At 54.3% G+C, this 26,468-nt stretch overlaps 1 protein-coding gene across 2 annotated transcripts in view; it reads right to left on the bottom strand.

Annotated features, from left to right (window-relative positions):
* Positions 1–13,899: 13,899 nt before the first annotated feature.
* The window catches only part of PCDH1 (protocadherin 1), a 54,902-nt gene continuing 42,333 nt past the window's right edge, over positions 13,900–26,468 (bottom strand). For both annotated transcript variants that reach the window (XM_010718846.4, XM_085236323.1), the window contains exon 5: positions 13,900–17,767. In XM_010718846.4, the coding sequence (XP_010717148.1) occupies positions 17,382–17,767 (386 nt within the window). In that variant the 3' untranslated portion in view covers positions 13,900–17,381. The remainder of the gene's footprint in view (positions 17,768–26,468) is intronic.

Below are 26,468 nucleotides of genomic sequence, written 5' to 3'. Positions count from 1 at the left end.
TAAAGGAAGCTGTAATTAAAAACATCGACTAAAGAGAAAATGGTATTAAGTGCCACATGGATTTACCAAAGGCATACTGGGGCAGGTTGGCCTTAAGAAGGTAGCTGCTTTTCCATACAAAGGAATTGAGATAGATCTCATCTCCCTGAACCTCAGTCAAGCATTTGATGTAATGCACATGAGAAATTATTAATTAAACTGGTGTAGATGGGGATTAATGAAGAAATGATAAGGAACAGGGGTGAGATGGGAAATGGCTGGAGGGGAAGCAGCAACGGATAGTGTTAAAAAAGCAAGCAGCAAGCTGCAGGCAGGCTACTAATGGAGTTTCTCAAGGATCCATTTGGGGTCTGATTTTACTTAATATTTCCACTAATGATCTTTGCACAAAAGGTAGGATACTGCTGATAAAACCTACTGATGATTCAAAGAAGGAAGCCAACACATGGCAGCAGTGGAATATCAAACAGCAGTGACTAGGTGACCTTAAAGACTGCAGCGAGAGACCTGGAAGGAAATTCAATAGCACAAATGTGAGGTCAGGTTCTGTGCTACTTTTGCAGGAACTTCAGCTGTAGCTGGAAGTAAATGAAAAGCACTAGGAACTTGCTAGGGGAGTCGGTCACAGCACAGCTCTGAATTGCCAGTGTGGTGGAGCAGCAAAACAGTGCATCTGAGCTGAGCTGCAGGCATTGTTGGAGAGAGAGCCCATTATCAGTGAGACCTCACTGGAGACATGATATTGCAGCCCTGCTCGCTGTGGGATGCCCAACATGAGGGCAGCCTGCACCCTGGAGGTACTGCAGGAAGGACCGTGTGGGTAACCTTTGGGATGATGGGTGGCACTGGCACAAGAGGAAAGAGGTTTCAACAACTCATGAGTCCTATGGGACTAAGAAATAGAGGACCTCTGGATGATGCAGTGCTGGTGCAACCTGGTGTGGTCAACCTGTACTGAGCAGGCTGTGCTGTGAGTTCTGTAATGTGGGGTAGATGCTGGAGCCCTCCAGGACCTCACAGTTCTGCTGACCCCAGTGAGACATCCAGACCCGCAAGCATGTGGAGCTGCTGTAGATTATAGAATCATAGAATCATTAAGGAAAAGACTTCTAAGGTCATCCAATCCAACTGTTGACCCATCCTCACCACGCCCATTAACCACGTCCCTTGGTGTCATTTCTCCACAGTTTTTGAATACCTCCAGGGTCAGTGATTCCACCATCTCCTGTGCCACTGCATCAACATTCTTCTGGATAAGAAATGCTTCCAAATATCCAACCTGAACCTCCCTCTGGTGCAACATAAGGTCACTGTCTCTTGTCCTACCACTATTACCCAGGAGCAGAGACCAACCCCCACCTCACTATAACCTCCTATATAAAGAACAATAATGTCTCCCCTGTGCCTCCTCTACTCCAGACTGAGCCATCCTAGCTTTCTCAGCCACTCACCATAAGACATGTGCTCCAGATTCCTCACAGCTCATTGCCCTTCTCTGGACACACTCCAGGGCCTTGATGTCTTTCCTCTAACAAGTGACCCAACACTGAACACAGCACTCAAGGTATAGCCCCACCAGTGTCAAGTACAGAGAAATGCTTCTCCAGATCTACATGACAGCTAGTTGATACAACAGAGCGACAGCAACATCATCACCCTGTGTATCACTGCACCCTTGGAGCATTGGCACCAAGCTGGGGGAAAAGCCATCCATCCAAATATGGCACCTGTCATGCACTCTTCTCCTGTGCCAAGCCACACAGGGCAAACAGATCTATGTGACACAGTGGTCCCATCCCTACATAAGGGTTCTCCAAACCTTTTCCAGGGCCATGTATTCATGTCTCGGGTCTACTGCTGGATGCCCTACTGCAAACCTCCTTCTGGTTCTTTGGGCCTCCCCAACGCACACAGCTCTGGGCAGCTGCAGGGAGCTGCACATGCCGCTGCTGACACTCTGCCTTCCCTCCTGATGGGTCGTGATGAGGCTGAGGTGACACTTCTCCATCCGACCCGACAGCTCAGGACACTCAGCCATGCTGGCAGGGCGCACACGCCGCGCGCCGATGCCAGCTGTTTCTGCTTCCACTTCATCACTCCTCTTGGAGCAGATCCTCAGCGCTGGCAGCAACAGCAGCTCCCCAGCACAAGGCTGTGCGGATGTCAGCTCCTGGAGGAAGCTGCGGCTGTGTCAGGCCGGTGCTGGGGAATGCCAGGCGTCCCACGGTGATGTGGCACCTGGGCACCCTGTGCTGAGTGCTGGGGGGTGTAACATGAGAACCCCACAGCAGTTCAGTGAGGAGGATGTTTTTGCCATGCAGAGGACAGCTGCTGAGCTCCTGGAGACAATCATGAGCCTTTCATTTCCCCCTGAAAGGGTCCCACCCCTCCTCTGATGCAATCCACGAACACACAGCCCCACTCCTGTACTTGTGAGCAATAAGCGTGAACACAAACTACCACTGTCCTTGGCCAAAAATAAAGCACAACTCAGGGAGATAGCAGGCTTTGCAGCCAGCCTGGGGCTCCACTTTGCTCCCAGGATTTGCACAGCACTGGGAGAAAACCCAAGGTGACTGCTGAGCCTGATCCCACCAGGGCTGTCTCCATCACTTGCACCCCATGGCACAGGGCTGCCTCCACTTCCACCATGGGGTGCAGCACCCAGGGATGAGCATGATAGGGCCCTCACAGCCCACAGAGCCCACCCTTTCCAAGGAACCACATACAAACTGATGCCGTACAAGGTGCCAACACAGTGCTGAACTGGTCAAGGCTGCTGGTGCAGAGCAGGGTCAGTGGTGCTGAGACACGCACTGCGCTGCTGTGACACCTGCCTGTCATCACGGTGTGTGCTCACTCCAGCAGACGGGGACATTTTTTCCTTGGGGTCAAGTGAGCCGTGAGTCAGCCCAGAGCAGCATTTTCCTGTTTCCTTTGTCCTTCTGCCTCCCACTCTGAGCCTGCCGGTAGAAATAAGAAATCTTGCTCGGTTAGATGGCTGCTTTTCCTCCTCTCTATAATTAGATCTTCTCATTGTCTGCTCGCTGCTTGTGTGACCGTATCGGAGCTTGGCTTCTGCTGTCAGGCAACCACGGGGCATTCCAGTCCAAGTGCCGCTGATTTCTGCTTTTATCCATCTGAAGAGATGAATGGACGCTCTGCCATGCTGGCGCTGGCTGGGCTCCACGCTGCAGCCAGAGCTGAGCTCTGTGGGAACACAGCCAGGAGGGCCCTGCACTGCCTGCACCGCCACTGCTGGGAAGGAGGGTGTTGAGCCCTGGGGGATCCCTACCAGGAGACCCCATGCTCATCCCTTCTCCTTTTTGTTTTTTCCTTTCCATGGCGCAATTTGGGAATAGGAGCTTGTGTTTCTTCGACTTACTGAAGTGCACCATGGTGGGCAGCTCCTAGAGATTTGGGTGAAATATCCGTGCCGTTGAACGCGTTGGCTAATACTCTGAGTAAAGGTATTCCAAGTAGCTGAACAGATAACAAAGCTGGGGAGCCTGGAGGAGGAAGGTTGGAGATGTGGGGACTTTGTGTGGGGAAGATGACCCAGGTGGCCAAGGGGAGGTCCAGATGGGGCAGGCAGAGACCTGCACACCACAGCAGTGGGTACAGCGGAGGCGAGGAGCTGCCACGCACAGGGACACGTGCAGCAGGAGGGAGGGCAGCTGCAGCACGGGGAGAGCTCAGAAACAATCCCCAGCAAATAACAGGGCAGAGGAGCCCCAGCTGCTGCCAGCCAGACTCCATTTTGCCCATTTCAAGCAAGCCTGGAACACAATTTGTGCTCTGACAGTTTCCAGCCCATTATAAGATATTTTTTTCCTCCTAACTCGATTTTGCACTAAAATGAACTGCCCCCAAAAAAGACACTTCATATTTTTTGGGAGTGGGGATGGATTTTTGGGATGCTTTAGCAGCACATCATGTGATGCCCACACAGAGCTGCTGCATTTATAGGGTGGTGCTCTGGGTGCACCTCAAAGGGGCTGCAATGGGGTGGAGCAGCTGCAGGTGCCCCCAGCACAGCGTGAGGGTCCCATCATCTGCTCGGAGCACAAGGTGCAAAATGGCAAAAACACCAAAATTTGGCTTTTTTTTTTCCTTTGGCTTTGATCAAATCAATAGGAAAAAAAAAAAAGAAATAAAATGTGTCTATTCGCATCTTATTTTATTTTAATAAGATTAACTATACCGGTGCTATCCAAATGTCTGTTTCAACATTTCCAAGCTAAAGAATTTCTGTCTTTGTTTAAAATGACATTTAGGAACAAATTTAATTTCAGAGTTCTGTCTACTTCTGTTTGAAAAAGCCCAAATTGCAATGGAATATTTCGGCTTTACTGACACTGAACATTCGCTCTGATCCAAAGGAAATCCTTCCAGAACTTCGTTTCTCCAAAAAAATACACATATAAAAAAATCAGAATTTGACGGGTCTGTTTCATTTGCAAATGAAGGAGAAAAGAAAAGCAATGACATTCTCAGCATGTGCTGTGGAAGCACAGCTCTGTAGCTCACCCTGCAGTGCTGGGCTGTGGGTCCCCCATGCTGGGGCTGGGTTGGAGGTGCAGGAGCACAGCCCAGGAGGGGTGAAGAGTGGTAGGATGCGGGTGCAGGCAGCACTGGGGCAGTGCTATGCAGTGGGCTGCCCATGTCTCCAGTGGTGCTGTCCCCATTGAGGCCACCCCCAGCAAATGCCACTCATCCTTCTCCTGGCTCTTTGGCAATAGCTCACCGTGTGCCAGAACCTCCTGGGTCCCTCTGTTGCAGCATTTCAGAAGGATCTGCAGCCACTGTGACCCTGACCACACAGGGGACTTCATCCAGGGATGGATTAAGCCTAATATATTTGCTGTCACAGCTTGGGCTCGACACTTTTCTCCTGCTTCTGAAGTGCTGTTTGCTCATCAGTTCACTCCATTTATTAAGTGTGGCCATTGTGTGCTGGCAGCTCCGGGTCCTGCCCGTGGAGCACAGCCCATCTCCTCTGAGTCTGGGGCTGCCTTGGCAGCATGGGGAGCAGCAGGGAGGTGATGCTGAGGCTCTGTAAGCAGCAGGGAGGGTCTTGGGGGCTCTGACACTGAATGACACGGGGCAGGCGGCCTGCAGGTCCCCACTGGCAGCAGGCTGAGAAGCCCCTCGTGGTCTATGGGGTGGGATGTGACAAGCCTGGGGGGACTGCAAGAGGAGGGGCGGAGAGATGAAACTACCAGAGAGGTAAAAGGGGAAAGATGGCTTTAGCAACCATACCAGGGGAGCTTCAAATACAAGAAAGAAAGTAAGGGCCATTAATAGATTAGGAAGATGATTAAATTAATGATGACTCTCAAATGGCTGAAGTGCTGCACGGTTCTCTGAAACCAGCCTTTCGCCAAAATAAAGTAAAATAATCTAAGGAGCACCCTCAAACAATAAGGAAACAAAGAAAGACTTGTCGTGTGTGATTCCTGAGTGCAGGGAGTGTGAACCCGCATGGATCAGTGGGGCTGGGGGCACTCAGTGCAGAGTGGGTGGGACTGAGCTTATGAAATAAAGCAGCGCCTGACAATAGAGTTGTTGAAGTTACAGAAAAGCAGGAAATTACCAGAGGATTTGGAAAAGGGAAGTATACCAGCCTGCATGAATAGGCAGCGATCCCAGCAGCGATAACTTCACGGCTCCATCTTCAGTCCAACAATAGGGCCGATGGCCAGGGAGACTTCTGGAAAGGAACAGAAGTGTGATGCTGGGACGCTGTGTGCCCATTTCTGCCCCGCAGCCCATCCTCACCTGTCTCCCCAGCAAGCAAGGAGCTCTGCATGGTGCTCAGGGATGGATTTGTTCCCATGTTCATCTAGCTGCTCTGCCCCTGATGCTGGGACGTGTAGCCAAATGGAGATCCTGATCAGCTAGAGCAGCAGATTAAAAAAAGTGCCAGCAACAACCAATTCTGGGTTGAAAGCATAGAATTCTAGGTCTGCTGGAACAATGTCTCATTGCACAGAGATAGAGGAGGGGCTCCAGAAGACTTCACCTGGAACAGCAGGATGGGTCCTTGCTCCATGACCCGTGGTTCCTGCAGGGCCAGAAGAGCCAGCCCAGCTCTGTCCCTCCTCCTCACAGCTTGAGATCTTGCTCTGCAGTTACCAGAAACATCTCTGGGCTTTGGCCCAGAGCACAGATTTCAGCCCAAATTTTGCAGAGTGCAAACACGGTGGCAATGAATGGAACCTTGCAGAAGCAGAGCCTGGGGTGAAGGTGTCAGGGATAGAGTGGGTCCCACAGTGCTGGTGTCACTGTGCTGGGAGACACAGGGGAAGGGCTGAAGGGACTGAAGGATGGGATTCAGGAAGAGATTAAATGAACTCAATCCATCTGGCCTGGGCCATCCATCACGCAGGCAGCAGCCGGATTGCTGTCTCTGAGTGCCCGAAGGGTACAAACGCAAAGGGAGGAAGAAATTACGGAGGAGGCTTGGGGTGGCAGCGAGCAGCAAGGGGGGCCAGGATCTGGCTCAGCCCATCCAGCAGCTCTCTGGGAGCCGAGCCCCAGTGTGGCATGAAGTCTACGAGACGCAGTGCCTGGTGGTGTATGTGCTGGGCTAGGAGATATGGGGAACAACCTTTCACAGAAAGTCCACAGCTGTCCCCCCTCACCAGGGGCCACCTTCATCCTGGTGGCACTGAGGGCACACCTTCGGGTGCACAATGAGGGCCCCCACCTGCGCCAGAGCCCTGCAGTGCCCATGCTGCTTCGGTCTTGCCGCCAGCACAGCACTGCCTGGCTCGGGCTCTTTATCTGCTTTCATTTTCCGTGCACACCTCTGGGGCACTGCACGGATATAAAATAATCAAAATGACAGTCCCCAGATAAAGGCCACTTTTGTTAAGAACACGCCAAGTTCTCATGTAAAAGCATACAAATGGCAGTTTATTTTCTATCTCAGCACCTTCTGGGTCTTGCGAGCGTTGAATACCTCACCAGCCCAACAAAAATACCCCGGTCAGCTCTTTCACACCCGTGGAACGCGGTGCAGCACATAAAGTCCAGCGCCAGGAGTGAATAACAGCGGCTTTCATTAACCGTCAGGCGAGAGCAGAGGCAGGCTGAAGTGCTAATTCCAGTTGGGACCCGTTCAATAGCAAATTAACCTGCCAGTGATCTCCCAGTAGGCTACTGAGCAGAGCAGAAGGAATAATTTGAAACTAGGTTTGTAGAGGTAGGTAATATCTTTTTTATTAGATCAGCAGATAATTTGTAGCCAGATATTTATTCAACCAACCTCGGTGTGGGCGAGTGGCCATCCACCTCCCCATCCCCCAACTCCCCCATATCTGAGCAAAGAAGATCCGCACTGTTTGCATGCAGGCAAAATCTGCGATGGTCCCCATGCATGGGGACCCATGGAGCTGGGAGTGGGAACACTTCGGTGCCATGAGGTTGCTCTGCACGAGCACCTGTTGGCTGCACCCAAAGAGGGGTGCAGTCTAGGGAAGGATGCCTGCAAAGCTTTTTTCCCCACCGTGTCTGGCTGGGAGAGACAGCACAGCCCGGCAATGAGCGGTGCCGCAGGAGCATCACGTCACCGGCGCGGAGCCGCGTTGGCTGTGCAGCACCCGAGGAGGAGGATGCTGTCTCCTGGCAACCCCCGCTCCTGTCACATCCATCAGCATCCGCATCGGATGCAGCGCGGGGCCGATCGCCTCCTGCAGCACCCCTCTACCAAGACGCTACGGCCAGGGCTGCCGGGCTTTGATGAGTGCTAGTGAGGCCTCCCAGTTGATGCGGCTTCCCGACTGCTGAACAGCCATTGCTAGCTCCAAAATGGGCTCTTGTGCTGCTGTGGGCAGGAGGGGAGCAGCTGCAGGGCTGGGCAGTGGCACAGCTTCTCATTGCAAGAGTAGTTGCTGTGTTGTGGAAGGGCCTCCCTGCAGTGCAGAGTGAACAAGGGGTGGGGTTGAATGGTACAGGAATGGTCATCCTCTAGGCTCAGAGGAAGGTCTCTTCCATGCCCATACCCATACCCACATGCACACCCAGACCCATGCCCGTAGCCATGCCCATGCCCAAACCCACTTCTTATAGCTATGCCAATGTCCATGTTGAGCTGCCATCAGGCTACATGCATCACCGGCTTCAGGTGCCTGGGTTCTTCACCTCAGCCCTCCTGCACACCAGATTTTCTCCTTCTGACCTCCAAAGGGAGGGAGATATGGCAAAATATCTGTGCTTTCTCTACTGGAGGATGGAGGGTATGTGTCCTCCCAAACCCTGCCCTCACCCAAAAGTACTCTGAGAACGTCCATCCCTGCTATGCTGACCCCATGCCATGCTCCCCTGTGCCTTGATGCATTCCCCAGTGTAGAATGGCTTTGGTTAGAAGGGATCTTAAAGATCACCCGATTTCAAACCCCTACTGTGGGCAGAGTTGCCAACTCCAGATGAAGCTGCACAGGGCCCCATTCAACCAGCCTTGTCTGCCTCCAGGGATGGTCATCCACATCTCTCCATGTGGTCTCCATCATTCCTGGCCATGCAGCCCCATTCTTCCCCACAACCATACCCTATTCTGAGCTCCCAAACTCCTGCTTGGTGACTGTAGGTGCATGCAGACGGAGGCACAGAGAGGGATAAGAGGCAATCAAGGCTGTGAATTGGCCCAGGGCTGTCTGCCAGGACCTCTTCTGGTGACTGGCAATCTGCCTTCATGTTCACAGCCCCGCAGCATCAGCCTGTTTGGGGATGGCCACTGCCAGCCCAGAAGAGGGCCAGGGCCAGGGCTGAGAGCTTTCTTTGCTGAAGGATGCAGCTGACTCTTTGCAGGATGGAGGAGGATTGGGGGAAGAAGGCGACATCCAAGCGGACCTGTTCCCTGTGGAAGGAGATATTGGATCCTGAGCTGCTTCCAACCAGGGACTTAATTTGCAACCGATTCAGCAGAAGAGCAGCATCCGTGCCGCGGGGGGACCGGAGGCTCTCAGCATCCCCAGGCAGCTGCTGGCAGCAAGGAAAATCCCCAGTGCCCACAACTGTGGCAGCAAAGGGGATGGAGCAGGAGCGCACAGAGGAGCAGCCACCAGCTCCTGGAAAAGAGCCAAGAAGGCTCCCGGCTGCTGGGGGAGAGGAGATAGGAGGGAGGGAAATGGCACAGAGGGGAGATGGGGGGAGAAGAGGAGTGGGGGAGGGAGAGGATGAGTGCCTGATGAGGGATATGGGAAGGGGAGGCCGACAGAAAAACTAATCGAGGATGATTGAGGGAGTAGAGGAGAGCGAGTGAAAGATTGAGACGGAGTGATAAAGAATATGTCAGACAGACAGGAAAACTAATAAAGAATAATAGGCACCCCTGGCCAAAGACAACACACACACATCTGCCCGTGGCTATGTGTCAGCTCAGTTGGTGCATGCAGGGACACATGGAGATGTGACCTGAGCCCCCCACAAATATATGTCCCCATGCACAGCACAGCACTGCCTTGCTGGGACCTCTTCCTGCTTCGAGGTGTGCACACCACTGTGAGCTGCCTCTGCAGGGCAGTGCTCTCTCTGCTGAGCATTGATTGCATGACTGCTGGTAGGGGAGCAGAAAATGCTCTCAGAGAAGCATCCCCCTTCTACCACCTATGTCCAGCTCTGGAAAACCCCCTGTGTGAAGGCCCAGGCAGGGCAAGGCTCAATCACCAAGCTCAGCCCTATGGTGGGGTGCAACCCTGTCCTCCCTCTCGTTTTGGCTCGGGAAGGTGGGATGCTGACCCTAATCTGGAATATCACCCTGTCCCAAAGGGATATTGAGGGGTGACATCTGCAAAGTGTTTGAATGCTGTCTGTGGTGTGTTCAGCCTTCACTGGTGGAGTATGTGCCAGCATCGCCTGGGGATGGACGCAGAGTTCTGGAATAACAAAATGCATTTAATTTTCCTTTTAACTCCTCCAAGCTGGAGCCATGAGCACAGTTAAGCAGTTGTGAAGCAGGGGAAGATGGCTTCTCCTCTGCATGCTCCTCTTTGGAAAAAACAGCTCTCCCCACCCTCCTCATTCCATTTGGGAGCAGGTGGTGCAGACAGCAGTTTGGGTAAGCATTTGGTGAGGGAGCTGTGCCATGGCAGACCTCCTCCACTGGGCAAAGAGGAAAGGTGCCAGCCCATCTGGTGGGCTTTGAGAGGTACCACCGAGCATCGCAGCTGCACCTGGTAGTGGCTGCAGCAGTAACACAGGGACGTAGTGCCACCAGCACCTTCCCATGTGTGATACAATGGAGAGCTTCAGCCCCAGGTCAGACATCTGCAGGATCTCCAGTCCTTTCCCTCCAACTCCAGCACTTTGTACCTTCCCAGCTTGTAGCTGAATGCTTGCAGCCATTTGTTCCCTGCAAAGCTTTCCTCTTGCTTTGATTTTTGCTGCAGAGAGGCAAAGTGGAAGTGGTTGCACGGGATGCATGTCAGGATGAGGTGTTTATAGTGCGGGCATGGTAAGGTGACCTTTATTAGACATTTCCTGATGAACAATGAGATGAAGGACTGTCCTGGGTTTGTGTGGTCTTGGAATAACCATCCTGAGCCTGGAAAGAAGCCTTCCTCTGAGCGGGGATTATTTAGTAAGGCAGGAGAAGGGAAAATCAGCTGAAAGGCATCGCAGGGCTCTCGAGCATCCCTGCAGCGCTGCAGCTGTGACAAGAGAGGCAGGAGGAGGGCTTTGGAGTCCACCCTAACACTGCAAACCTCTCCTTTAAAGCCTCCTGAAAAGAGAGAAGAAAAAAAACCTTCTTTTCTCCAGAGGCCAACCTGGTGATTTATGGATTTGGGGCTGCTTCACAGAGTAAAAGTGGGCTCTGCAACAGCCAGCGGCTGCCTGTAATGAGATCAGGGTGGAGAGAGAGGATCGAGGAACTCCAATAGCTGCTGCACCAGGACAGTGAGAAGGGGGAGCTGCCCTGTGTGAGCAGTGCTGGGGCTGGAGCTGATAGGTGGGGATGGAGAAATCTGCTTGGCAAAGAAACGTGGAGCAGAGCGCAGCTCCATTTGCACTGATCTCATTAGGGCTGTTTGCTCCAAGCCCTATTGTTAAGAGTGATTCTGCTACATGGGCAGATGGGGGAGAGGGCTGGGTGCACTCCTGGAGGGGTGGAAACACAGTGCCTGCAACTCCTGCTGTGGTGATGGGGAAATCCAGCAGCTGCAGGATCTGCAACATAGGGAGGGGTTGCGGATGGGAAAGGCACGTGGGGTGCAGAGCTGGTAGAGGTGCTGGGAGTCAAGCGTATTGGCTGCAGAGCTGCTCTTCTCCCCCATTACTGGAGGGTGCCAGTTCCTTTCTCTCAGGGAGCACAAGCTCCTGCTCTCCCGCTGGCACCCCAGCCTCTCTCTGTCAGTCTGCCTCAGGGAATAAGCAGAGCTGCACGCTCTGCTGGGGATCCAGCTCGAGAGCCTCCTGCTGAGGGGGCTGTGCTGCCTCAAATCTTCTAAATCCCCTCCATCACAGCACCAGCCAGGTAGGGACCCTCCACCCCCCACTGCTTACAAATCCCAATCATCCTGGAGGCGATTACAGGGGCTTCTCTGCAGCACAACACCCAGCCTGTCGTTGGGGCTGTGCCGACACAGGCAGGGATGGGATTTGTGGCCCTACTCATCCTCTTTATGGTGGTACATGGAAGGATGAGCACAGTGGCCACCACCTCCCTGCAGCCAGCAGAGAAGGAGGATTTGAGCTTCCCCAGCTCCTGATCCTCTTCCTCACTGTTGGGTTATGGGGGTGAAGGCCATCACTGTCCTCCCCACGGCCATTCCTGCTCTGTGGTCCCTCAGGAACATGTGGACATCGTGGCATACAAGACATCCCCTGCCAGAGGGATGGGAACAGCTCCTCAGTTGCTGCCAACTACCCCAGACTCCCCTATTGCTGTACACCTGCAGCCACAGCTGGAGTGAGTGCTCTGCCAGCCCATCACTCACCCCAGCAAGTCACCACAATGGGAAATCTCATCTGGCCACCTCATCCAGGTCTGTGCAGAGCTCTGCTCACTCCCTTCACCTTCACGCTGGGTCGGCTACCCCAGTATCACTGTATTTCTTTAGAGGTTCAGGGAAAATGGATGAGACAGTTCTGCAATTTTCACCCAATTCCCCGTTTCAGGCTTGCAGGAATGCCAGAAGGGAAGAACTGAGTCAGGGAACCAAGTAAACACAATCTCCTCTGCTTACTGACAACATCGATTTAAACTTCACAATGATTTTACTAAGCAGAGCCCTGCTGGGAGAGAGCCCTGGGAGAGGCAGTCTCCATTAGGAAGATGGTGCTGCTGCACTCAGGCAAAGCCAGAAAGATCCCAGACCTCATCCGTGCTACCCTGTGAGCATTGGGGATGAATCTGTCAGCGCTGCACAGCTGAAGCTGCAAGGTGGGGCCCTCAGGGGATGGCAGAATAGAGATTTCCATCAAAACACAAGTTCTTGGCCTGGCACCTTCCCAGAGCATACCCAGGCTCTGCAGTGCAGTGAGGTGAGGAGCCTTTTGGAGCAGATGTGCTGGAGAACCTGGGTCAGACCAAAGCTCGTGCAGCACATGGTCCCCTTCCCATGCTGTCCCAATCTGGCAGCACTGTCTCTTTTTCGGATGTTCCCAGCCAGGAGAGGCCACCAGGCAGCAGGCAGGAGGCCCTTCCTCACTTTCTCCCCTCTTTAGCCTGGAGTAATGCTTGTGGACCCAACAAGGACACCGTGACTGTGTCACTCAACTCCATTTTGGATCTTCATGATTCCTAGGCATGTGGGACCACTCCAGGATCAACCCTCCCAATATGGGGCTGCCCAGGCTCTCCAAACCCACTCTACAGGCGATATGGAGCCCTGTGTGCCAGCCCCAGGCATGCAGGGCGGCAGCAGCATCCTTCCAGCAGCATCCCCTCCCACCCCGCAGATCGATAGTGGCTGCCATGGAAACCAAACAGTTTCCAGAGCAGCTGTAGTGGGGTGGATGCTCAGGGCTATGCTGAGGGGGTGAGGAAGGTTTGCTGCATGGATGGGTGCAGGGAGAGAGGCGGGGGTGTGGTAAGGAAAGAGAAGATTGAAGGGACTGCAGGAGGTTCTATGCTGAAAGAAAAGGGAAAGGAGGCACAAAGTGGAGTGAGGAGTGACCAGGGGGCTGCACAGCCTGGGCTTAATGGAAAGAGAAGGGAACAGAAGGTGCAATGGCACAGTGCAAAGCCAGGGGGACAGAGATGCCCTGGGATGGGGACTCTGCTTAGAAAGTGCCCCACGTTGGTCCCCTTTAACCTAGGGGTGGGTGGGTGCTGACAGCTCTGGGAGTTTTCTTGCTGCCTGCCCCTGTGCTAGCTGTGGGGTTCTGGCACCACCCAACATCTGGATGTCCAACACCTGGAGATGTGGCCCTGGTGCCATGATCCCCACCCCTCCAACCTATCCCAAGCGCAGCTTGGCCATGGCCCCTTGGGGTGAGGGGCACCGGATCCCCAGTGCACGGTCAATAGGAGAGCTCAGAGTGGGTGGAGATGGTAGAAGAGGGGTCTATAAATCACTGCTGTGCAAGCAATCATCTCCATTTGAAAGCTTTTCCATCCCAGGGACACTGTGAGTGGCTCCTAAGCTGAGTCCTGGCGCCGTGGAAAACCCCAGCCCTGCAGCTCAGCAAAGAGCTGTGTATGGCACCCGTGTGTGCCCTCTGCAATGGAGATCTGCACAGGGGCAGGCAGGGAAACCCAGCCACGACTCCTGCTGTGAGATGGCCCAGATGTTATCAACAGAGCTAAAGAACCTATAGAAAATGCTGTGTGGTAGAGGGTGAGGGGTGAGAAATGGGCTCGGATGAGCAGTGGTGGAGGCTCCTTGTTGCCTGTGTGTGCTTTCTGCTGTGGGACGCGAGATGTGCAAAGGAGACGCCAGGCACAGCACCCGGGTTTTCACACTTTTATTGTAAAGCTTTAGGAAGGGCTAATTACAATGGAGTTGGTCATCTGACAGCTCAGCAAACAAACAGAACAGGAGAGAACGGAAAGGGGATCACGACGGTGTCATGCTTACTGCTCTGAACAGAAAGAGTTACAAGGGAATCAATTGTGCTCACAGCGCCCGGGGAAAACCAAGCCCAAGGCCGAAAGCCTTCCCCGCACAGGGAAATGCATTACACATTGAGAGCAATACAACCTTAGCAAGAGGCATTGCCTTAGACATAGGTCACCATCTGAAAAATAGTTGGGTACTTTACTCTGCCATAGGATTTCTCCTTTAGAAAAGCTACACCTGCATGTACATAAAACTGTACAAAAAACAAGGCATCACAAGCAAGGAAATGAAATCTCGTATAAATAGAACCAACACTGAAGAGCTACAAAGGGGTTGCTTAGATCCTTCCCACGCAGCCCGCCTGCTCCCTGGCTCCCACCTTTGGTTTTACCCCTGGCTTGTCCTAGTGCAGTGTGAGATGCGGTAAGCCCCCTACAGAGGCGTCCCACCCTCTCCTCTTCCCTGTGCTTGTCTAGACTGGAGCTCGTGGAGAGTATCCCCCCACGTGCATGGAGGCTTTATCCTTCTGGCTTTTAATTGTGCAAATGAGCTTCTTACCAACAGCACCTCTTCTTTTTCCCCACCCTCAAGACTTTCATCCCCATTGTCCCTTCTCCTAGTACAGATGTCCAGGGTTTTCTCCTCCCCAGGGACCCGTTGCCAGCCTTGGCACCCTATGGAGGACCCATTCACTCTGTCCTTCCTTTTCTTCACTATACACCCACCCTCACCCCCTCCAAGACACCCATTCCCTCTCCCCACTGTGCTTGCATTCAAAAACCCAGCCCCACCATCCCTCTAAGCATACCCAAAGGAGACACATAATCCCCTGTATCTTCTTCCCAATGGCACTCATCCCAGTGGTACCCATCTTTACAGAACCCATCCCTATGGCTCCCATCCCCGTAACACTCATCCCTATGGCTCCCATCTCAATGACACCCATCCCTATGGCTCCCATCTCAATGGCACCTATCTTTATGGCTCCCATCCTCATGGCACTCATCCCCGTGATGCCCATCCACAAAATATCCACCCCCATGGTACCCAAACCCACAGAACCCATCCCAGCTGTTCCAATCCCAATAGCCCCATTCCCGCAATACCCATCCCTTTCACCCCTCTGAGTTCCCTGGGGACCCATCTCCTCTACACTTCTCCCCATTTTGCAACACGCTTGCACTGAGAACATCGCCAGGTGCTCCAGGAGACAAGACAGCCACCCCAGCCACAGGGCTTGGAGCATCAGGATCCTTCTGGTGACCTCGAGTGGAAGGAAGGGAGCCCATCCACAGGCAGTAGCCTGGGAAAGCTGCTCTTGGACAAGCACCCCTCAGATCTGACTCTGCCAGGGGGGTCCCCAGGAGGGGCACCGGACACAGCCAGAGCCACGGGGAGGTGTGAGCAGTCGAGTTGGCAGTGGAGTCAGAGATCTTGGCCAGCGCGGCCAAATTGCACATTCTGCCCAGTTAGGCCCTGAAACTACAGAGCTACAATTAAAAACAAGTTCAGGAGCATGACCTGCTCAGGCAGCCAGGCCAGGAGAACGAAGCCTCGCCGGCAGAGCGGGCATCACCAGCGGGACATCCCCCGGAGCCACACACCCACCCCACGCTGGGTGAGGAGCAGCAGCAGGGGCCAGGAGGGGGGTCCTGCCCCCCATTGGCACCCCGAGGTGCTGGGGCAGGTGGGGAGCACGGCTAGGGCACCGTGTCCATGCAGGGCACCAGGAGTTGGCACCGCCAAAGCAAAGGGAGAGGAGCTGCTCAGAGGGGCTGCTGGGGGGAGGTGGGCAGAGGGTCCTGCGGGCACCCTGTGCTGGTCGGGCTGTTGGCAAGAAGAGCCCCGGGCTCTCCCCATGTGCAGACCAGGGGAAAGCATCCTGCAGCTACCACTGGCCTCGCTCCTTAAGGAAGATCCCAGAGATGAAGACGACCGATGCGATGCGCGAGTATGGGAAGAACAAGGGTGCAGCACAGCCTGTCTCCACATCCCAGCAGGGAGGGAGGAACCAGGGAGGATGACCCGGGAATGAGGTGTGAGTCCCCCAGACTCCTTCTGCCAGGGTCCCCCCAAAAAGCAGGCAGAGATGCTCAGGACGGTACCTGGGCATCCCCTCTGCGGTGTGCACATCTCCAGGAGCGCCATCCCCGCTGCCTGCATGGTGTTACCCCTGAGAGGGGGCCGGGGCAGCAGGGACTGGGCAATGGAAGAGAAAGCTGGAGCCCGTGAGAGTGGCCCTGGGGCCTAAGGGCGGTGGGACTCCAGCAGGCAGGGGCTCAGCAGCCCCCGGTGTGACCCTGAGACAACGCTCCTCCTGACGAAGGCAATGGTGGCTTACAGGCGGACAGGACGGAGGTCGAAGGCATGGCACAGCCGGCCCCACCAGCAGCCCCTTTCCCAGCAGAGGCACCAGGCGAGGGGTTGACATGCTGCAGCTGACGACGACCCCCTGCCAGCAGAGTGGGACTGAGGGCTTCTCCGGACCCAGCCGGTCCCTTGCCTGGGGATGTCCCCATCCCTCCTCCAGCCATCGGGCACTGGGACACCAGAGACCTCCCCGGCGCAGCCCTCGCCTATGGCACCGGGCAGTCCCTAGGGACCCTGCAGCTTGTGGGCACAGTGACAATGTTCCAAAAGAGATCCAGACTGACAAATAGCTGAGTCCCTACAGTCCGGCTAGGGCTGCCCTCTCCTCCAGCTCCCCAGCTGCTGTTTCAGGGACTGGTCATAACTCTATTTACAATATAGAACATGAGTGTGGGCCGGACGCTGCGCTCCCGCGGGCTCTTCCACACAGCAAACCATTGAAATCTGGAACTTGCTCCCTGTGGATTGGGTTTGTGTGTGTGGGTGTGTGTTTGTTTAAATGTCTTTTGTTTCAAGGACAATAAAAAGTTTCAATCAGGCAGGACTTGAATGTCATTCCTAAGGTTCGTATTTACAGGAGTCTACAACAAAGAGCCAGGCAGCTCGCTCCCTGTGCGTGGGGACACCCTTGTCTTATGCCCCAGGGACTCCACCAGCTTTACGTGGACCTTTGGTACGTCAGCCCTCCTCTCCAGCCATGCCCTCCGCACCAGGAGCCTGCCCAGCCTCCCCGACCACGCAGTTCAGAGACATGCACCTGCAAGTGCTGGGAAATTGGGAGTCAGATGCCTTCACCCCTCCCACCCGCCCCAAGGAATGGGTTTTAAAGGCGCTCCTTCCATCCCTGTCTTGCCCTGCCCGCTGTCCTCGAAGACCCTGGGCACCTCCACCACCACCCAGAGCAGAACTGGCCGCAGGAGCCCATAAAGCAACCAAGTTTCAAATGTTCCTCCAGGACGCTGGCCTTAGAAGCATGTCTGCTCCTGGCCCCTCGGACCAGCCTCACAGGTAGATCTCCCTCTTGGTGGTCTGGGATGAGGGGGTGGTGGCTGGCTGGAAGTCCGAGGTCTGGGTGAGAGGAATTTCCTCCATGGGGGAGTCCTTGCAGGTCTCATGGCTACTATTGGAGAAGGCACTGTACGTGGGGAGCAGGCGGAGGTTGGCCATTTTGGTGCTGCGCTCTTCTGAGAGTCTGGGGCTGCCATTCCCGACTTGCTCTTGACTCCCTCTGTCTTGGTAAGGCACAAAAGTGGAGAGTTTGAGGGCGTTCTTGGGCCTGCGGCTGGGGGAGGATTGGCCGGGCATCCAGCAGGTGTCGGAATGGCCGAACTCCGTGCACTCCCGGGTACAAGTCCCAGTCATGGCTACATCAGGCAGGGGACGGAGATCTGCGGAGAAGCAAGCAAGAGCATCGTTAGGCATGGACAAGCCCCAAGCCCAGTGGGTTGGTTGGATGAGGCTGGAGTATAGCCCCCATCATAGGGACCTCTCCCCAGAGGTGACCAGGTAGGAACTCTGGTTCTCCTTTGGGAAGAGGAGCAGATGCTGGGAGGAAGGGGACATTTGAACACACAGACATGAAAAATGTAAGCAGAGAACTCAAAATTCCTAACAGCCATGTCCCTGGGGACAAGCACCCTGCAGTGGGTGCAGGTGGGATCATAAAGCAGCAGAGCTCACTGAGCCCACCCTAGGAGTTATGAAGCCCTCGGTCCAGCCCCATTGGACACGCCATGCCATGCACATTAGGAATCCTTAAAGAAGTGCCCCAAGCTTGCTGGGCTTTTCACTGCCCTGAGTACATCCAGATTTCCTGAGCACCAGCCCTGCTCATCACCAGGCGTTCCAAGGACCCACTGGAGGTTCCTTTCCAAGCCTAGCTAGAGGTCCTCAGCCAACTTCCAGTCTCTCACAGTCTGAGACCTGAGCAAAGCACAACTGGGCAATCCAACACCAACCCTCAGAGAAGTAAGACACCCATGAATCCCTGTCCCAGAAGCATCCAAACCTCTCTGTGTACCAAACACCTTTCCAGATCTCCAGGTATATGAAGGCATTAGATCTGCTTGTGGAAAGTTCTGGCCATCAACAGCACCAGGTCATTGCCTTGTGTCCACTATGCCAGAGGTTTCCAGGCCTCATTGCTCTTGCCAAGAGTCTTCAGAGGCCCCAGCTTGGAATTCCCACCACTCCTAATATACTTACAAGACCTGTTCCAGGCATGAGCCATCTCTTGCTATCTGCCCCACTTGGGCATAACACAGCCCCCTGCCACTGCCTGGGACACATCACTGCCTCTGGCACCTGCTGGCAGGTCAGGGCTCATACTGCTGCTCATACTACTGGGTTGAAGGGACCCACAGTTCTGGCAAGAAGCAAATTGGAGCCTTTCATGCTATGCTGAGGCTTTGTCTCTGCCAGCATTTCCTTCCTGCACCAACTCGGGGCTTAAGATCATGGGTGATCCCAAGTCACCCCGCACAACTTTCATGCACCAGCAACACTGAGACCTTTGTGGGAGAAGGCTCCATACGATGCTGGGAATGGGTAAAAAGGGTCAAACGTGAGAGCTAACAGGATGGGCATGGAAGAGAGGCATAGTAAGCAACAAACCAGTGTGGGATCATGTCTTGCCCTAAAACAACACCCACTGCAACCCAAACTCTCCCATCCCCTGGTGCACACGTTGGCTGCGATATCCTGGCAGCAGCCCCAAGGACATACCTCCGTGCAGACCCCTTCACAGCCTGCTCCGCTCAGGGGACTCTAATGAGGAGCAGAAAAAGGACGAGAGGGTCACATCAGTGCAAAGCCCCAGCCTCCAAACACCCACCCTAGGATCCTCCTGCTCCCCTCCCCACTGCATTGCAGCAAGTCCCAAAATGTCCTCATGGCACCCACAGCCTTCAGGCTCCAGCCTCCCAAAGTTCCTTGGCCACCGCTGTGTTTCTCCATCCTCATCCTCACCTCCCAGCTGACTCGCAGAGCTCGAGGCCACCTGGCTTGCGGTGATGTGCACGCACATGGACACAACCCACTGGGATGGGTTTATGTGGACACTTGGCACTGTGGATGGGCACACATGGAAGAACCCATGCACAGGGGACAGCCATGCACTTGCTGCAGGGTGCAAAAGCCAGGGACCAAGCATCGGAGGAGACAAAGAGCCCACAAGTGTCACTGTGAGAGCTGTGCTTGCCTATGGTCTTTGGGATTGTTCTCAGAGCCATGGACCAAATGTTTTCCCACTCCCTGGGCAAGTGCAGAACTGCCTCATTTATTTCTCTGAGCTGCAGATAGAAATAATCAAACCCTGTTTTCACCTCTCAGTACTAACAGGATGGCCACTGCTTGGTAGGATCAAGGCCATGTTGTGCTGTCTTTCACTTCTGCACAACAAGCAACACCTCTCATCTCCTTTCCCAGTACACAAGTGGGACAAGTCCTCACCATTCCCACTTCTTGAAGGGGTTGGTGCTGCTCATTCATGTCATGGGATGCTCCAGCTCCAAGGGAAGGTGGTCTGCCATGGGACAGAAATAATGCCACCTCTCCATCAAACAAAGCCATGGAGATTTCCTCGTGCCAATAGCAGCTGAGAAATCACAGGGTCAAGCAGGAACTCGGTGTTCAGGATCTTTTATTCTGCTTTTCCCATTGTTTATTTCTGGCACGAAAGCCATTTTCCAGTGCTGTCTCTTGCAGTGAGATGCTGGCATCAGTGCTCTCCCGCTAAAGGAGCGCATTATGTGCCGCAAGCACAACCAGCTCTGCTTCCAGAGCCCGGGAACGGGCAGGGTGCAATTCCTGAATAGCCACAATTTACTGCAAACACGACCCCACGGCCTAATTCTCAGCACATGATGGTGGGCTGGAGTTCAATGTGCCACCACAGGCAAGCACAACTCTTTAGGGGTAAGCAGAGGGGTAAGAGAATTCTGCCCACAAAGGGCCGGTTCTGACTGCGGTGTCCGGGCAGACATCATTTCCCACAGCCTGCTCACTGCACCCCAGAGGGTCAGCCTATCCCACTATCAGCATCTCCATGCCTGGAGGGATGCGTGCTTGTTTGGGCGTCCACACCCGCTGGCTTCTCCCTTTCTATTGCTTGGCTGTCTCTGGCTGCCTGAGGGCTGCTCGGCCTCATTGCATAGGAATGAGCCGGGGCAGTAAAAGTCGCATCCCTTTGAACTTTTCAGATGAAAAGGGCCTTTATGGGAGATGCATTCAGAGATGCGCCTGGGTCCCGGCCCCAGCTGGAGGAGGGGAAGCTCCCTCCCGCAGCCCTGCTCTGCAGCATCCAGGGCACCTCTGCTCTTTGTGCAGGAGGCTGTGCCGGGCCGTCTCCTTCGGGAAGAGGCACATATTGGTGCTGCTGCTAATTATCTCTCTGTTTCCCACTCGCAAGGGCTCTTCTAGTAGTTTTATTGCTCTTCGTGGGGGATTTCAGCAGTGCACTTGAGTACCATTAAGGAGGAGACAAAAGCAGGCAGCATCACTCAGCAGCACTTCCATCTCCTGCAGTAGATGAGCTGGGGGTCCCTCACCCACCATAAGCCAAGTATCTTCAACACATGCTGAGAGCCAGCCTGGAGCATGGTTTTGTGCCACCATCTCCAGTGTGCATGGTCTGGTTTGCTTCTTCCATTCACATCAGACATCATCACCAAGAGCGTGGTGTGCGGGGCTGGGGGAGGAGGGGTGCTACAGCACATGTGGCTGTGAGTTTGGGGGTGAGAGGATGCAGAGGAGCAGCTCTGGGAGGGAGGAACATGGGACTGAGGATATGAGGCAGCAGGGCATGGCACAGGGTGCAAAGAAGCCTGGAGGAAGAAGAAGGAAGCACAGCATGCAAGGACGGAGCAGGGAGGCTCAGGGCTGCAGAGATGCGGGGAGTAGCTTGGAGGCAAAGCAGGATGCATTCCTGAAGCGTTACATTGCAAAGAGTCATCTTCCCCACCTGATGGCACAGAGAACATCAGCATCTAACTCAGCCAGCCACTCCCGCTCAGAGCCCAGCAGCACTACACCTGCCCCAAGTATTTCTTTCCACACAGCTTTCTTTTGGTTAAGCAGGACGTTGGCAGCTTTACCATCTCTGTTCCCTGGTGCAGACACACGAAAACACTGCTCCTCTTGCACAAGCCCTCAGGGCTCTGCTGACCACTGCTGGGACATTCCTTATAGTAATGACCTTTCACGGCATCCCACTCCAGCACACCAACCTCCCTGCCCACACCCCGTGGGATCTCCTGATCCCTGGTGCTGCTCCTCCCAACAGCTCCCTCATACCAGCACCATTCCCCTGCTTCACCTCAGCTCACCAGAGCCATTGCAGCACCATCACTTCCTCGAATTTTCCACCTGAAGTTCTCACACCCATCAGCACCACCACCCACAGCGCTCTCCCCATCTCCCCATTCCGCACTGCCGTCCCGCTGCCAGCTGCCATTCTCTCCCTCTCTCTCCAGGTACCGCTCCCCAACAGCGTGGCTCCCCACAGCACTGCTCCCCACAGGTGTTGTGCCCCATGGTGATGCTCTCTCCAGGTGCCATCCCCCCACGGCGCTGTTCCCAGTGAGCACCGTTCCCCACCGCGCTGCTGCCTATAGGTACCGATCCCCCGCAGTGCCACGTCCTCCAGGTGCCATGTTCTGTGCTGCCACTCCTCCAGGTACCCCCTGCAGCTCTCCTCCCTCCAGGCACTGCCACGTCCTGCAGGTACCATGTTTCACAGCACTGTTCCCTCCAGGTACCTCTCTCCTGCAGTGCTGCTTGCTCTAGGCACTGCTGCTTCATGCTCTGCTCCTGCTTCCTTGCTCCCTCTCAGTGCATCTAGTTGGATAGTGCACCCAGAAATCCTGGTTTTATACACCAGCAGCCCCATATCTTCATATCTTTGTATGAGTCCCTTCCCACTCTTGTCTCAGCCTTCTCTGTGCCTTCCCCTGGCATCACTGGAGCAGCAAGTGCTCAGCAGCCCATCCCCTGCTTCCTGCCCTATTTGGCTCTGCATGTGATCCCTTTGATGCAGGGAACTCGAGGGCTCCTTCCATTGCCCCTTCCCCTTCAGAGGGCTTTTGGGATGTGGGAGGTGGCTGCAGAGCCCTGAGCTGCTCTGCTGCAAAGTGCAGACCCCAGATCCCCTTTATGGGAGCATGACAATTGGATGCTCATCCTCTAGATATGGGGGGCTGCAGCACCACACTCCCCTCCTGTAGCCCACACCCATCCCTCCCGGTCCCAGCACATGGCCACCACCAGAAGCCCTCTGCCTCTGGGGCAGCACCAGCACAATCCTGATTTCACTTTCCAGGCCTCGGGGAAAGCTGCTGGAGCTGTGCCCGTTTCCACAGTGATGCTCCAAAGATCGATGAGCAGAGAAATATCAGAAGCTGAGAGCAGCAGCAGAGCGCTCCGCACCAACCACGTCAGCCCCTATTTTCCTGGACTGAGCTAATGCTGTCCCCACGGCACCCGGGCAGACGGTTCGCAGGACCATTCCTCACACTACAACACCCAGACAGACGGCTTTGGGGACCGATTCTAGCACGACATCACCCAGGCAGATGGCTTTCCAAACTTAACACCATTGTGGCACACGCAAACAGATGGCTCCTGGTATCCGAGAGTGACCCGGTGGTGCCCATCCGGTGCTTGCTGCAGCTCAACGCCGCACCTAATGCTCCCAGGCCATAGCAAGCAACACCAATGCTCTCAATAAATACTCAGAGAGGTGCAGCTCTGATGCCAGCACATAGATGGGTTTCTCCTAGGCACCCAAGTCAGCAGCTAGAGTGCACACAGCAGCTAGATGGCACACAGCCATCTCCCCCAGACCCTGCAGCACTGCCCGAATGCTGAATAATGGTGGCTAAACACCAGTGCAGACAGCTTGCTCTGAACGCAACGCAAGGCTTGTCAGCACCCAGATGCACACACAGAACAAACCGTGGCCCCTGGAGTGTATTACAGCAGCACATACGAGCTGCAGAGCTGAAGCAAATGACTTCCCAGATCCTGTCAAGGGTATCACAGCAGAACCAGTGTGTCACTAACGGGGACAGATGCACCCACCAGCCCTAGCATCACCAGCACAGGTAGCAAAATGCTGAACCGTTCTGTCACCACTCTGCACCTCGATCCCTGGGGCGCATCTCCCATCCCCTCCTTTGCTGCTGGAGCTTCAGGGCCACCTCCCACTGCTGCTGTGCCTGCAGCCCGCAGCCCACAGACATTGCCACGGCAACAGGGTGCGATTCGCACCACTGGCACTGGGAGCATCCGAACCGACGGCTGCGGCTCAGGGGAAGACCTCCAAAATTGCCATCTGCAATCCCTGTAATACCCAGGAAAGAAAATCTCATCCCCTGTCACACAGTCTGTGCTTGCGGTGCTGTTTGGATGATCTCCTGCCCTGGCACCACAGGGCTTCAACCTTTGTGGGTCTATAAAAAGCAGAATTATTACATTAAATTACAGAATAATTACGTTAAGAACTACCTTAATAGGATTATGGGGGTTCAAAGGTTAGGAAATGCCAAAATTAGGATTGTCCCTGCAGTTTTAATTCACTTCTTACAAATCTGCTTTGTGATGCAGACCAGAGGCACTGTCTGGTGGAAAACGTTCCTCTTTTGCGGGGTCTTCCTGTAAAGAGGATAGGGACACCTCGGTGGTGCACCAGGTTTGGGCTGGGGGGAGAGGCTCTGCCATTGGGACTCCACCCTATGGGCTGCAGAAAGCAAAGAAGGCACAATAAAGGGGTCAGGAGATCCCAGCAAATTGCATCTTCAAAGCGTGGGGCTGGGGGGCAGTGGGATTCCTTTACCAGTGAGCAAAACCAGCCATTTCCTTCCCTACCTCCTCTTGGAAATAAGCAATCTGGACAGATTTCACCGACACTTTTCAAAATATTTGGTAAGCGGCAGATGCCCGCCATGAAAAACTGTTTCCTTGCGATTAAAGTTTGCCAAAACTTCAAGCAACTGAAAGCAGACTCAAGCAGTGGGCATTACTGATCAATCCTCCTCACAGATGCGATGTGTAGGGTAAAAGGTAACAGCCATAAGTTGCACCAGGGGAGATTCGGGTTGATATTAGGAATAGTTTATTCTCCAACGGAGCAGCGATGCGTTGGCACAGGTTGCGCAGGGAGGTGGTGGGATCACCATCCCTGGGAATGTTCAGGAGATGTGGCATTGAGGGATGTGGTTAATAGGCATGGTGGGGGTGGGACTACATGATCTCTGTGGTCTTCACAGAATCACAGAATCACAGAATTGTAGGGGTTGGAAGGGACCTCTAGAGATCATCGAGACCAACCCCCCTGCCAAAGCAGGTTCCCTACACCAGGTCGCACAGGTAGGCATCCAGGCGAGACTTGAATATCTCCAGAGAAGGAGACTCCACAACCTCCCTGGGCAGCCTGTTCCAGTGCTCCGTCACCCTCACCGTGAAGAAGTTCTTACGCACATTCGTGCGAAACTTCCTATGCTGCAGCTTATGTCCGTTTCCCCTCGTCCTGTCTCCACGTACCACTGAAAAGAGACTGGCCTCACCACTATGGCCGCCACACCTCAGATATTTATAAACCTGGATCAGGTCCCCTCTCAGTCTTCTTTTCTCAAGGCTAAACAGACCCAGTTTACTTAGCCTTTCTTCATAGGGGAGATGCTCCAGGCCCTTCACCATCTTTGTGGCCCTCCGCTGGACTCTTTCCAAGAGATCCCTGTCTTTTTTGTACTGGGGAGCCCAGAACTGGACACAGTACTCCAGATGAGGCCTTACCAGGGCAGAGTAGAGGGGGAGGATCACCTCCCTCGACCTGCTGGACACGCTCTTTTTAATGCACCCCAGAATGCCATTGGCCTTTTTGGCCACGAGGGCACACTGCTGGCTCATGGCCAATCTGTCGTCCACCAGGACGCCCAGGTCCCTCTCTGCAGAGCTCCTCTCCAGCAGCTCATCCCCCAGCCTGTATTGGTGCATGCAATTCTTCCTCCCTAGGTGTAAGACCCTACACTTGCTTGTGTTGAACCTCATCCGGTTTCTTACTGCCCAGCTCTCCAGCCTGTCCAGGTCTCGCTGAATGGCAGCACAGCCTTCAGGCGTGTCAGCCAATCCTCCCAACTTCGTATCATCAGCAAACTTGCTGAGGGTGGCCACTATCCCCTCATCAAGGTCATTGATGAAGATGTTGAACAAGACCGGACCCAGCACAGACCCCTGGGGGACACCACTGGTTACAGGTCTCCAGCCAGACTCTGCACCACCAACGACGACCCTCTGCGCTCTGCCAGTCAGCCAGTTCTCAACCCACCTCACTGTCCACTCGTCTATCCCACACTTCCTCAGCTTTGTTATAAGGATGTCGTGGGAGACAGTATCAAACGCCTTTCTAAAATCAAGGTAGATTACATCTACCGCTCTTCCCCCATCCACCCAGCATGTGACAGCATCATAGAAGGCCACCAAGTTGGTCGAGCACGACCTCCCCTTGGTGAACCCATGCTGACTACTCCTGATAACCTCCTTTTCTCCCAGTTGTCTGGAGATGGTATCCAGCACAAGCTGTTCCATCACCTTTCCAGGGACGGAGGTGAGGCTGACAGGCCTATAATTACCCGGATCTTCCTTCTTGCCCTTTTTGAAGACCGGAGTGACATTGGCTATCCTCCAGTCTTCAGGGACCTCCCCTGTTGTCCAAGACCTCTCAAAAATGATGGAGAGCGGTTCGGCAATGACCTCCGCCAGCTCCCTCAGCACACGTGGATGCACCCCATCAGGTCCCATGGACTTGTGGACCTTAGTACTGCCTAGGCGCTCACGCACATCCTCTTTCCTGACTAAAGGGAAGTCTCCCATTCCCCAGACCCTCTCCCTAACCTCCAGGGTGTGGGATTCCTGCAGGGGAGCCTTTTCACTGAAGACAGAAGTAAAGAAGGCATTCAGTATCTCTGCCTTCTCAGCATCCCCCGTTACGAGGACCCCCCCCTCACTTAGTAAGGGGCCCACATTCTCCCTAGTTTTCCTTTTGCTATTAACATACTTGAAGAAGCCTTTTTTATTATCCTTTATCACTTTAGC

This window comes from Meleagris gallopavo, chromosome 15 (genome assembly GCF_905368555.1).
Source record: "Meleagris gallopavo chromosome 15, MGAL_WU_HG_1.1, whole genome shotgun sequence".
NCBI lineage: Eukaryota > Metazoa > Chordata > Aves > Galliformes > Phasianidae > Meleagris > Meleagris gallopavo.
The sequence above is the reverse complement of the archived record's forward strand: the minus strand, read 5'-3'. Positions and strand labels throughout refer to the sequence as shown.